General features: G+C 49.9%; 2 protein-coding genes across 2 annotated transcripts in view; one reads left to right on the top strand and one right to left on the bottom strand.

Moving 5' to 3' along the window:
• Positions 1–1864, top strand: part of TSFM (Ts translation elongation factor, mitochondrial) — a 17331-nt gene extending 15467 nt beyond the window's left edge. The window contains exon 6 of the mRNA XM_081082516.1: positions 1640–1864. Within this exon, the coding sequence (XP_080938642.1) occupies positions 1640–1755 (116 nt within the window). The 3' untranslated portion in view covers positions 1756–1864. The remainder of the gene's footprint in view (positions 1–1639) is intronic.
• Positions 1–12634, bottom strand: part of AVIL (advillin) — a 17292-nt gene extending 4658 nt beyond the window's left edge. The window contains exons 1-17 of the mRNA XM_081082519.1: positions 12554–12634; positions 11184–11258; positions 10341–10537; positions 8864–8972; positions 8672–8782; positions 8166–8368; positions 7626–7704; positions 7440–7538; positions 6621–6774; positions 6424–6524; positions 5807–5944; positions 5548–5706; positions 4626–4805; positions 3188–3333; positions 2939–3083; positions 818–1006; positions 150–218 (exon numbers count right to left, since the gene is read on the bottom strand). Coding sequence (XP_080938645.1) covers positions 150–218; positions 818–1006; positions 2939–3083; positions 3188–3333; positions 4626–4805; positions 5548–5706; positions 5807–5944; positions 6424–6524; positions 6621–6774; positions 7440–7538; positions 7626–7704; positions 8166–8368; positions 8672–8782; positions 8864–8972; positions 10341–10537; positions 11184–11258; positions 12554–12619 — 2220 coding nt within the window. The 5' untranslated portion in view covers positions 12620–12634. The remainder of the gene's footprint in view (positions 1–149; positions 219–817; positions 1007–2938; positions 3084–3187; positions 3334–4625; positions 4806–5547; positions 5707–5806; positions 5945–6423; positions 6525–6620; positions 6775–7439; positions 7539–7625; positions 7705–8165; positions 8369–8671; positions 8783–8863; positions 8973–10340; positions 10538–11183; positions 11259–12553) is intronic.

Genomic DNA, 12634 nt, shown 5'->3' with positions numbered 1-12634 from the left:
TTCTATTCATTAAAACAGTCTTCGTATCAGAACAGACGACTTGAGTGATACGGAGAGGACATGACAGGGTGTCACCCTGTGACATCTGTAGCACTTGTGTTTCCCTTTGGTTCTGGTTGCCTGTGTGACTTGCTCCTCCAAGAACTCACAGCAGTGATTCTCATGATGGCAGCAGTGTCTCCCAGCTCTTCTTTTAACTGTTCATAGGATTTCCCTGCCTGTAAGGAAGAGATAGAAAACATAGGATGAAGTGCTGCATATAAGGATGGCCATCTCAGGCCTAATCTGAACCCGTGAGAAAAGCAAAAATGCCAGAGAATCCCAGGACATTTCAGGGATGAGCAAAAATGAAAATCCCTCTGGGCCCATGCAGGATTGGAAGGTATGAAACATATGCATCCTTTGCTGGTGGTCCCTCAATCCTCCGTATAAGACTTAAGACAGCAGTTGACTAGGAGTCAGAAAACCTGGTTAATTGTGTCTTCAGACAAATAATTTCTCCTCTGAGCTTCCCATCTGTAACATGGGAAACCATGTTTACAGTGGCAGGATGGTTGTAAAGCTAAAAAACAGGTGTGTGGGTATACTTTCTAAACATTATTACTTCTACATGCTGCTTATTCCTGAACTAAGCTGTGAATTCTCTAACTGGACTTCGTGCTGTGGAGGGTGGGAAAGAGAAGTAAAAAGCAGGGGACAGGGAGTAAGGGGAATGTGGACTTGGATTTACTCAGCCCTTGAGTACCCCACTGTCCCGCCGAGCTATCAGTGCTGAGCTCCCTGACATTAAGAACGCCTCCCCGTTCTCTGTCCTTACACTCCAAATGTGAGAGTCCCAGGCCAAGAACCAGCCTGTGAAGATGGGAAGCTCGAACCCCTGCTTGATGACCAGGATCGGTGTGTCAGTGTCTCGGCCACTAGGGTGAGTGTGCAGGTACTCCTGGGCTGTAGCCAGAGCACTCTCCTTCTCTGTGGCATTGGCCTCAGCCCCAATCCACAAGAACACCTGTTATGGTAGAGATTGAATATTAGTTAATGTGCTCATAACAAGTACCGTGTACTAGATCTTAAACACTGCCCTCTCTTACCCTCTCAGCTATTCACAGCCTCAGCAGAGGGCTTTTCTCAGAATCAATTGATTTGTGATTTTTTAAAAAATATATATTTTATTGATTTTTTACAGAGAGGAAGGGAGAGGGATAGAGAGTTAGAAACATCGATGAGAGAGAAACACCGATCAGCTGCCTCCTGCACACCCCCTACTGGGGATGTGCCCACAACCAAGGTACATGCCCTTGACCGGAATCGAACTTGGGACTCTTCAGTCCACAGGCCGACGCTCTAGCCCAGGGGTGGGCAAACTTTTTGACTTGAGGGCCACAATGGGTTCTTAAACTGGACCGGAGGGCCGGAACAAAAGCATGGATGGAGTGTTTGTGTGAACTAATACAAATTCAAAGTAAACATCATTACATAAAAGGGTACGGTCTTTTTTTTTAGTTTTATTCATTTCAAATGGGCCGGATCCGGCCTGCGGGCCGTAGTTTGCCCACGGCTGCTCTAGCCACTGAGCCAAACTGGTCAGGGCTTGATTTGTGATTTTAATTGCCATGTGTATCTCCCATATGTACATCTCCAGACCTGAGCTCTTTCTCTGAACTTCAACTTCCTGAATCCAACTTCTTGCAAAACACCTCCTCTTGGCTGTCTTCAAGCACCTCAAATATAACACCCCAAAATGTAGCTCTTTTCTAAACTTTGGTCTGTGTCTCCATTCTTGGTGAATGGCGTCCACCCAGACATTTTTAAGGCCGTAACCTGGGATTCATCCTAAATGCCCTATATCCAGTGAGTTACTCAGGTCAGCCAGTTTACCTTCTCTGGATTTATCAAATCTGTCACCGTCTCTGCATCTCTCCTCCATTGCTCCTATGTGGGCCCATGCAGCAGCACTTAACTGAACTCTAATGATAGACTACTGAATGGCCTCCCAGCGTAGTCTTCTTTTGTTCTCACCCCCATCCCTCCTCTCCTGCACTTGCTGGAATGCTCTTCTCTTAAAGTGCAGTCCGACCTTGCCGCTCACCTGCTTAAATTTCAGTAGCTTTCCAGGATAAATCTCAAACTTTTTCACATAGTAGGTAAGGTCCATACCTGCTTCCTCAGCTGCATCTCCAGGGTGCTCTTTAGCTGTCTTATGTTCCGATAATGTTTTTCTTCCGTGGTTCCATGTGCACTAGAGTACTCCATGCCTTGCTTGTACCTGTGCATTTCCTGTGCCCGGAGTGCCCTCTTTACCCGATTAATGCCTATTTATCCTTGGAGATTCAGTCGGGAGCCGTCTCTTCCAGGACGTCAGCTCTGAGCTGCTAAACTGTGTGAGTGCCCCTAATCTGTGCTCCCGTGGCACCTTTTATGCACCTCCATCATAGTAAAATGATGCTCCTACGTCCCCACCCCCATCAGCCTGGGAAGTCCCAGAGCAGGATGGCACTCCTCACCTTGGTGACATCACACCTCGCTCCTAGAACAGAGGAGGTGCTGAGCATGTTTGCTGAGCCAAACTGAAGAAAATGGGATGTCAGGGAGGTTGCCTGGGAGATACCCCTTTGTTCCTCAAAGGCCCATATCTGGATGTGGAACCTGCTGCTATTGATCCTGAGAGAAAGAAGTGCCTGATGACAGATAGGATGGCCTGATTTTTCCCAGAGCAAGGTGGGAGAGTTCCCAGGATGGTGAGTTTTAAACAACATTCTGTTCTTTTCAACTCTGGTAAAAAGCAGGCTCTGTTATTGGTCACCATTGACAGTTGTTTGATTGACTTGGGGATGGTCCAGGGTTACTCTGGGTTTATTCTGGCAGGGGAGTTACTACATAAAAATAGCCCAAACTGTGAGGATCTCTGTCTTTCGTTCAAAGCACTCTGGCTGTGTCTTACCTGGTCCCAGGTATCCAGGAGCATCACATCACTTGGGTTTAGGTCATCCTGGGTGAATTCTGTGATCTCAGTGACAATGAACCGGCCAGTCTTATTGGAACATTCAAAGAGACGGGGCTGGACATCCAGGACTTCCTGCTGTAGTCTGCAATACAGTCCATTTGGAGGAACTGAGCTTAGAAATCATGTGTGGTTCACAAGCCTGGGAGGCAGGGGGAGCCACGAGGAGGGGATGCTGTGGTCCCATACCTTTTGTGACTGGCATAGGGAGTTTTCCCTCCCAACAGGTCCCAGAACTCTGGGGTCTCCTGGCCCTCGGCCACAGTGTCCTCGGTGCCATTACAGAGAATCCCGGCCAGCTCCTTAGCCATTGCCCGCTCATCCCCACTAGACCCCTGAGAGTGGGGTGAGGAGAACACAGATGTTAGTTGCACATGAGCACACTGATGTAGAAAAAAAGCTTCTGAGACTAATAGCTTAGTGTAGCTAGATCAGCAACCAAGCCATCGTGCTTTGGGACAGGGGGGTAGGTTTGCTCTAGTGCTGGGAAGGGGCTCTGGTGGGGGAGGAAAACACTACGGTGGCAAAGAACAAAACTGGACTCTGAGACCACATGGATGTTGACAAGAGTCACCTTTGTTTGGTTTCAGTTGGAATTTTACCACCTACTTTTAATACTTTTTTAAGAGAAAAATTTAAACTTATTTTTAAAATTACATACACAAAAATTCACTCTTTTTGGCATATGGTTTTATGAGTCTTGACAAATGCATTGAATCGAGTTACCACCACAACAAAGAATCAGAACAGTTGCCTTGCCCCAGCAAAAGATACTATCCCTTTGTATCCAACTCTTCCCATCCTTAACCTCTGGCAACCAGTTCTGCTCTCCATCACACTAGTTTTGCCTTTTCCAGAGATCATAAATGGAATCACACACCATGTAGCCTTTGAGTCTGGCTGCTTTCACTTAGTCTCATCCTTGTAGCTGTGGGTATTCGACACTCACTCTCTGTGTTGCTGAGTAGTATTCCATTGTATGGATGTGGTACTGTTTATCCGTTCTCCAGGGGAGATGCTTTCAGTTTCCGGTGATTGTGAATAGAGGTGCTATGTGCTATAAACATTTGTATATGGGTCTTCGTGTGAAGACTGTTTTATTTCACATGGTTAAATGCCCAGAAGTGGGATTGTTGGATTGTATGATAAGTGTATGTTTTATAAGAAACATCCTCATCTGCACTTGATATTCTCAATTTTTTTAGTCATTCTAATAAGTGTGTATCTCATTGGGTTTTCACTTGCATTTCCCTAATGACTAATGATGTTGAGCATCTTTTCCTGTTCAATTCTCTTTTGTAAAACAACTTAGTTCTTTTTAATGCAGGTGCAGTCTGAATGGACAAAAATCACATTTTTCGTGTTATTGTTCAGTGGTAATGCCTGTCTTATTGTAATCCACCAAACTGGTGTGCAAAGACCGTGTTATTTTGAAGTTTATGGAGTGTCTCCGGGTATGGGCAGGACGGTCATTGACTTTCTAATTGGAGGCCTAATTGTGGGGAATGTTGGCAGTCCCTTTGAAGACCCTTTAGGAAAAAGGTTCATCTTTCTGTGAACTCTTCCAGCTTTGCTGACAGGAGGGTGGGCACAGGGCTGGTATGACCACTGAGCCCAGCCATCCTACCTTGCCGTACCACAGGTAGTGCTCTGCCTGCGTCCGCAGCAGAAAGACGTCATTGGAGTTCAGGGAGGAGGCGAAGGCCGGCACCTCCACTGCTTTGGTGTTAGATTTGTCATTTCCTTGAATTTGGAAGAGCCTTACTGGAGGGTCGGGCTCGGCATTTCCCTTCCTGGAAGTCCCACCCTAGAGAGGAGAAAAGCAGAGTTTGGATTTGAGGTGCACCACGGGAGAGAGCACTGGGCTAGCTGTTGAGGAGAACATGGATGTATTTGACACCATATTTGCCTTTGAGGAGCGTGAGGGCTAACTGGTACCAATAATGTTAGCTTTCATCCTGAGACCTCTGTTATATGGAGGCTTTGTGGCTGGTGCCTTACCTACATCATTTCACTGATCCTCCAAATAAGTCTGTGAAGGTATCATCCCATAGTACAGATGGGGAAACTGAGGCTTAGAAACCTGGCTAATAAATGGCAAGACTAGGACTTGACCACAGACTTACGTATGTCAAGCATGTGCCATTACACATTTTGGATAGTGCTCCAGCCAGGGCTTCATAGAAGAAGTAGGACTTGAATCTGAAGGACATTCGGTGGGAAAGGTTGATAGGGAGTGTGATGTGGCACATGTGCGGCCCAGTGAGGAGACCCACCTGACGAGTGGAGCGTGTAGGTTAGGGAGTGAGGGTAGCACACCTACAGGGGTAATCTGGGTCAGATTATGAAAGACCTTGAGCATGAATTAGGCAGTGGTTTGGACTTGAAAACCTAGGCAGTTGGGATTCACTTCAGTGTCTTGGAGATTAACCCCTTCTTGTCCATGTCTACCCCAAGGCCTGCTCCCCACCCCTCTCCTCTACCGTAGCCCCTACTTGTTAGTGCGGAGCATTCTGGCTCATGGTGTAACTTTTTCTGAGGGCTCTCACCTCAAAGATAACCAGCTTTCCTTTGAAGATGGCCATGAAGTGGCGTGGCTCCTTCCCCATGGTAACCCGGACCTGCACAGGGGCCCCATCAAACTTCCGATCCACCTCCACCGCCTGGAATGCCGAGGCTGCCAGCTCGTCCTGTGAGGCGTGGCGGCCCTGCAGCGGTGACGGGAGAAATGGCTGCTGCTGCCCTTGCCCCAGCCTAGTGGCCGGAGGAAGCACCGTCTCTGAAAGCTGAGAGGCTGCCCAGGCCTACCTGCCAGATGTACAAGATGTAACGTGGCTTCGCGTAAACCTCGAATGTGTAGAGAACCAGGTAGCAGTCTCCCCCATAGAAGAAGCCGTGCCACTGATGCTCCACGGGGACCAGCTCCAGGTTTTCAATTCTCCAGACCTGGGCACAGAAGGAGACAGTTCCCCAGAGATGGGGTCCTATTTGAAGAGACAGCTGGCTGAGGGGAACGGGCGGTGCTTAGCAGAGAATCCTCAGGAAAGGCACTAACATCTGCCACTCAAAGTCCCCTGCCCCCTCTGGGGCTGCTTTCCCAGTGGCGAGGCCTTATCACATTTGCATGATTTGAATCTGGAGGAGAACTGGATTGTCCCTGGTCAGGCACCTCCTGTCAGCTCAGAGGTGATTTGAATAGTCCTGCCAGGTGAGTTATCGATAGCTCACTAGGGTATATGCCTTTCACTTCCCTGAAGAATTGTGGGAAAACTGCAGACTCAGACACCTTGGAGAGAATACTCCGAGGCACCGGAGATGAAAAGGAAAGCAAAGCAGACAAAATCACCTGCCCCCTCCTCTACAGCAGAATAGCCAGGAGGGCCAGAGCTGCCCACCCGCACTGAGATGGGAATCGTTAGGCTTACCTCGATTTTTCCATTGCCGTCGTCCACCATTCTTTCCTGGGCAGCTACCTCTGGTTTGGAGTGCAGCAGAGTCACATCAAATTTATCCTGGAAAACTTTAGCTGCAGAGAAGGGGTTGGGAGAAGCCGAGTGAGTGAAGATCATCCATGCCTGTCTTCCCACAGTCTCGGTAGGAAGACAGTCTGAGGCGATCTTACCGATTTTACCAATGCTGAACGTTTTCCCCAGGCCCACGGTCTGCTCCTTCACCGACCACTTCTGGAACAGCTGCTTGAACATGGCTGACTCAGCACCATCATTGACGGTCTCCACATTGGTGCTGCTGGGGTAGCCCTTCATCTTGATGAAGTTCTGTAGATACCCCGCCACCCCCCAAAAAGCAGGTCAGTCAGGGAATGCACTGAGTCCTTTGCTGACCGGTCATTCACCCCTTTGAAGCCAGTTGGTGGGATTGCTCCCTTATTCCCTTCTGGGAGTCAGAGTCAAATTCTAACTCATTTCTGTCTAGGACAAATGTACCTCACTCAAGGAAAGTTCTGAGTGGAACATTTATTATCTGTTTATTGGCCTATCATGATGATTATTCTTATTTTCTGTTCTTTGAACACTCATGTAGAATACTGACTTTGTCTCACATTCATTTGCCCATTTATTGCTCTGTGAGTGCATACTGCTTGGTTCATCTGCGGGGTCTGCACAATATCATACGCTCCTTGAGGACAGGGCCATTACCCTTGATACGTGCTATCTGTCCCCTTCAATAGTAACGACCACCTTTTATTGACCCAGTGTGTACCAGGTACTGTTCTGAATGCCTTAACAGATGTTATTTAATCCCCACAACAACTCTAGGGGATGGCATTGAACCTAGATTTGAATCCCAGTTTGCCTGACTTCGAAGTCCATGTATGTAACTGCAGTGTGCTTTGCTCAGGGCCTGGTGTGGCTCGCTGAGCACAGCTGAAGTGTTACTGACAGGATTTTTTTGGACAATGTTGTGCATCTGTAGCTCCTACCAGGGCCTTAGACATGGCCATCTGCTTCTCAGCCTTTGTGGCTCCTCTTCCTTTCCACACGTAGATCTTGGTTCCGTTGTGGTCCAGGATGTAGCAGTCCTGAAGCAGTCAGGGACAAAGTTGGTTACACTTTCCCAGGGCCTGCCCCGAGGCCAGGTCTGGCCACCCCACTCAAGCTCTGCTTACATCATGGCTCAGTAGGTCCTGGACCAGCGGCCTCGTCGCTACCTCTCTGACCACCAGCTGCCCAGCTGAGTCTGAGACACTGGAGAAAGGGAGAGGTTAGCCTGTGCTTCTCTTCTGCAAAGCATCTGGTAGTCTTAGGCATTTTCCTGGCTTTGTTTTAATGCGGAGTTTCTGGGGAGAGTCTGACTTCCTGTGACAGGCATGGCGTGAATGCAGACAGGAATGTGAGGGACTCAGTTCTCTAGCGGAGACTTGCGCATCTCTCTCCAAACATCCCGTCACATCCCTGCGCAGGCATAGATCAGAGTAAAGGAACAGTTTCCCCAAGAGACCAGGAAGAGTTGCTGACAAGGACAGATGGTAGCTGCCTCCTTGAATCGGAACAGCAAGCTCTTTCTAGAAGCTGCATGGGAAAAAGACTAAAAGGAAGCCAGACTCCTGCACCCAAAATGAGGAGCCAAGCAGAAGTATCCCCTCGTCTTCCAGGGGACACCCTCCCCCTGCCCCAGCTCCAACCAGCAGCCAGGTTTAGCTACTCACTGATATAACATGATATTTGATTTCTGCTGCTGATCTATGATCTCATCTGGGACTGCAGGCTTGATAATAGAACGTCGGCCGAGGGTGTCCTGAAGGACCTTCATCAGCTCTGGGCTTGCTGCCTCCTCGTCTCCCTCGATCACTCCTATTTCAGCACGGCCCCCTCGCTCCCTGTCCCGAATATCCTTTGCCAGAAGCATAGCCTGTCAAGGAAACCCATGGAAGCACTTAGCTTCTCTGCCCCTCCCCGCATCTCTGCCCAATGGCTTTGGGAGGAGCAGCCTAGGTCTCAGACAGGAGTTACTCTGATGCTGAGGAGCCCAGGGGTGAGTCACAGACTCACACACATGGTCTCTTTCTAAAACAGACTCTACTCCAAGGCGGGTCCGCCTTGAATCTCAGGGAAGAGCCAGCAAGGAAGGAAGATGGAAAAGGCACCTGAGAGAGCCACGCTCTATGAGCAGGCCTGAGGGAGAGGAGAGCAGGAAGACTGGAAAGAGCTGTACCTTCAGACGCTCCCCGCTGTTGCTCTCTGGACCATTCCATTGGATGATAACCTTCCCAAGGTCCAGCAAGAAGACATCACCTCGGTTAAAACTGTCCCAGCTCATTTCCACCTGGAGGTAGACATTATTCAAGAGGAATCCTTAGGCACCAGGTAGAGAGGCCCTGGGCCCAGAAGGAGTGGGAGGACTTACCTCCGTGGCCCTGATGTTTCTCTTCCCCTTCACGTGTAACAGCCGCTCCACGTCATAGGTGTTGGTCTCCACATGCTTCATCCCAGAGGCCACACCCCCCCTCTTGTAGCTAAGGGAACATCCATTAAGTTACTGATTGAGCACCTGCTGTGTGTTAGGCACCGGGGAGACAGGGGTGAGTTACACAGATGCGGTTTCTGCCCATGTGGGTGACAACAGTAAAGAAGCAAAGTAAACCTATGTGGTAGTAATCGCTGCCACAGAAGTAGACAGTGACAGACTTTTTGACCGAGTGGTGAGGCAGTCTTCTCAGAAGGTGTAACAGTCCAGCTGAGAATTAAAGGAATAGGAACCAACAACAAGGAACTAGTGTTCAAAACAGGGAACATTGGTACTGAAGACCCCATAGCATGAAAGAGCTTGTTTTGTGCTGGGAACTGTGTGAATATCAGTGTGTGGCAGGGAGAGGGGCACAAGCTGGGCAGCAGCAGAAGCATCGATGGCACCATGGCCTGAGGACCAACTCCCTCCTGGAATCAGTTCTCCGGCCCGGCACTCACCCAGCCAGCCTCCACACCAGGTTCCTGTGACAGTGTGTTGCCCTGTGCCCAGCAGTCCTCAGTGGGAACTGCCAATCTGCACGAAGCTGGCCTTGGACCAGCCTCAGAATTCTTGAGCTCATTGGAATTTCTTTTTGTTTTAATCTTGAGTGCCAAGTTTTGAGTTATTCAAACTCATTAGTTCATGGAGCAGTACCAGAACCCTCTCATTTTAGGTATTTACGTATTCTCTCTTATCTGCATACCCTACTCCCAGTCTTCACCCCACCATGGGCAACCATTCTAACAGTTTAACATGGATTTATTTTCATTCTGGTGAAATGCGACCTGTTGTTTTGTATGCATGTGGTTTTTTAAAAAAACAAATTGGCTTTCTGTTACATAGCTCAAGGCTGTTTCTTACTGTGTTCACTAAAGCACCCTGGTTTTAAGCTCCGTCCATGTTAGGTATGTATCTAAGCCGTTGCTTCTGGCTCCTGCATAGTACTCCTTAGTGTCATGGAGTATTTTTCTTGTCCAGTCTGCCAGTGATGGGCTTCTACATTTCCTGCAGCTTCTGCCATCACTAATGATAACTGCTGTGAACATCCTGGTTCATGTGCCTTTATGGAACTGGGTATGTGAGAATCCCTTTGAATTGTACACCCAGAAATGGGATTTGCCTCGGGCAGATTACTCTTTGAAATGCTGTGCCAGCCCTCCCTCCCACCAGCAAGGCACAAGGGCTCCTGTTTCCCCACAATCTCGCCAGCACTTGCACCGCCCAGCTCTCAGATTTGTGCTACTCGAGTAGTGGAAATTATTAGCTTTGTTTGGATTTACATTTCTCTGATTACTTTCTTCATGTACTTATTGGTCCTTTGGGTTTCCTTTTTGGTAAACTGCCATTTTTTCCTGGCTCATCCGTAACTACTCACATGATACCCTGCTTGAAGTAGCCGCGAAAGGTGTCGGACTCATGGTGCTGAACCTCCCGGTGCTGCACGGGGCTGCCCCCCAGGTAGTCATCCAGCTGTGTGGCGTAGATGGCTGCGCAGCTCTGCTCATCCTGGGAGGAGTCCTTCCCGATCCAGAAGTGGATGTCCTGGGAGAGGAGACTGCCCGCTCTCCGGGTCTGGGATGCAGCCAGAGAGACAGGTCAGGGACCAGCTCGCCTCCCCTTTGCTGCTGCCCCACTGGCATGGGGAGAACGCAGCATGCAGTGGCCCCTATGTGGACCTACAGTGTGGCTCAAGCTCAGGCAGTTCCTCTCCATGTTTGGGAAAATTTGACAGCTTATTGTTCTCAAATAAATGGAGTGCAACAGGGACCTTTTCCAGCTTGGAATGCAGACTTACCTTGTGGCTCCTCCATTCCCTTGAACTTACAGAGCTGGCACAGTGCTGATCTGTCCATCTTGTGGCTGTCAGCACTATTCATGTGGGATGTTGTTTCCTCAACTAGAATGAGCACTTCGAGGCCTGCATTTATCTGGCCTTCCACACCACTGTAATCTGGGGGCTGCCCCCTCCCCAGGATGTGCTGTTTGTGAGTTACTTAGATCTAAGTTCAGACTGAGAGCCCCACTGCCACCCTCTGATGCAAAATTGAAAACTCCCACCTAAGAACAGCCTTTAAGGTCAAATTGTAGGCCGTCCTGTATAACATTGAGGAAGAATCAAGATCGACACCAGGGATCTGAGTAGCATCGTCAGGTCTCTCCTCTGCGGAGCCTGGCTCTAGGGAGAAGCGTGTGGGAATTGGGGGGGGGGGGTGCTCACCGAGAGGATGACGTAGCAGTCCCCCTCATAGAAGCTGCCATGGGCACTCAGGGGCACCAGCGCCAGCTCCATTTTCTGGAAGGATAAGGGATGTGCACAGGCTGCATTCCCTCCCACCTCCCCTTCCCCCTCCCCGAAGCAGCCCTCTCCTCAAAGTCACAGATAGCAGGGGAGAGGCAGGAGAGATGTCCCGCTGATCTTACAGGGTGTGGCAGGAGTAGCATGGCCACCTGGCTTCTGAGCTCAACCTGGACACCCTAGTCTGAACCTGGGTGCCTATCCTCACCCCATCCTCCTCCCTGCTGCCCGCCCTGTGCTGTCTTGCTGCACTGTGAGGACCCTCGGCCCGCTGCAGGGGAGAGCTGGATATAAGCTACAAACTAAGACCTTCCCTCTGAGCAGCTGCACCGCTGCCTCCGACATTGCTCTCCAACTCTGACCACCAGTGCTGGCCAAGGTCTGCAAGAACAGAACAGTAAGGTTCTGTGGGGCTTTGGGGCGAGTGCCAGTCGCGAGTGGGCTCCAAGCCCAGCGTCCGGTCGGGGCCCTGCTTTATCACCTGCGTGTCTGTCTTGCCCCAGGAGGACTATTTCCATGGCCTCAGATGTAGATTTTCATCACTAACTCCAAGCGAGGTAAACCTGCAGTCATACTTGTGTGTATTCTATGTAAAATGTGTGTGTTAAATGTGAAAATATTAAATACTCCTAATTTTTGTACTTTTTAGTACCTATTGGAAATGTCCTGGGCCTCTCACACACTCAGCCGCTTGCTAGAGGCTGTGACTCTCCTTCCACGTGGAGGGTAGTGGAGTGAGGCACACCTCTGGGTTTCAGGCATCACTCACTCAGAGCAGGGACATGAGGGTGGGTGGGGGTCCTTTCATCTGGCCGGTGGGGCTTCCCAGGCCCGGGCGGTTCCTAGCTACAGAGTGCTGGAGCTCAAGGTCAGCATAGGGCTCAAGTCCAGGTGGGAGGAGGGGTGAGCCGTGCCCTCTTCTGTGCAGTGCCCCAAACCTCCCCTACTGCTTTGTGGGAGCCAGAGCACTCTGGTTCTGACAAAAGCAGCTAGGAGTATCAGTCTCCTGGTGGGCCCTGGCCCCACCCATCTCTCCAGGGCATTTATGGGAAGTGCAGACTCACCCTAGCAGATGGCTGAATAAAGGACAAGCCTACTTTTGCTTGGAGCCCTTCTCTCCAAGGCTAAGAACATTTCCGCCACCTGCTACCCACCTGCTTTGAACACCCAGGCGGGGTCAAAGGAAAATGTGCACTTAGATGCTGTCTCTCCTGCTTCTGACCGGAGACAGAAGGGCTGTCCAGTATCAGGCCTGGGTGACTAGGGGGATGGTGTGCCCCAGTTCCGCTCACCTCTATTCTCCAGGTGATGATCCCAGGGTCGTTGCCCACAGCCCTGAAGGCGCTGCTCAGAGACATGGCTCTCGTCTTCCT

This window comes from Myotis nattereri (assembly GCF_964212035.1).
Source record: "Myotis nattereri genome assembly, chromosome: 2".
NCBI lineage: Eukaryota > Metazoa > Chordata > Mammalia > Chiroptera > Vespertilionidae > Myotis > Myotis nattereri.
Note: the sequence above shows the minus strand (reverse complement) of the source record. Positions and strands in the feature narration are given on the sequence as shown.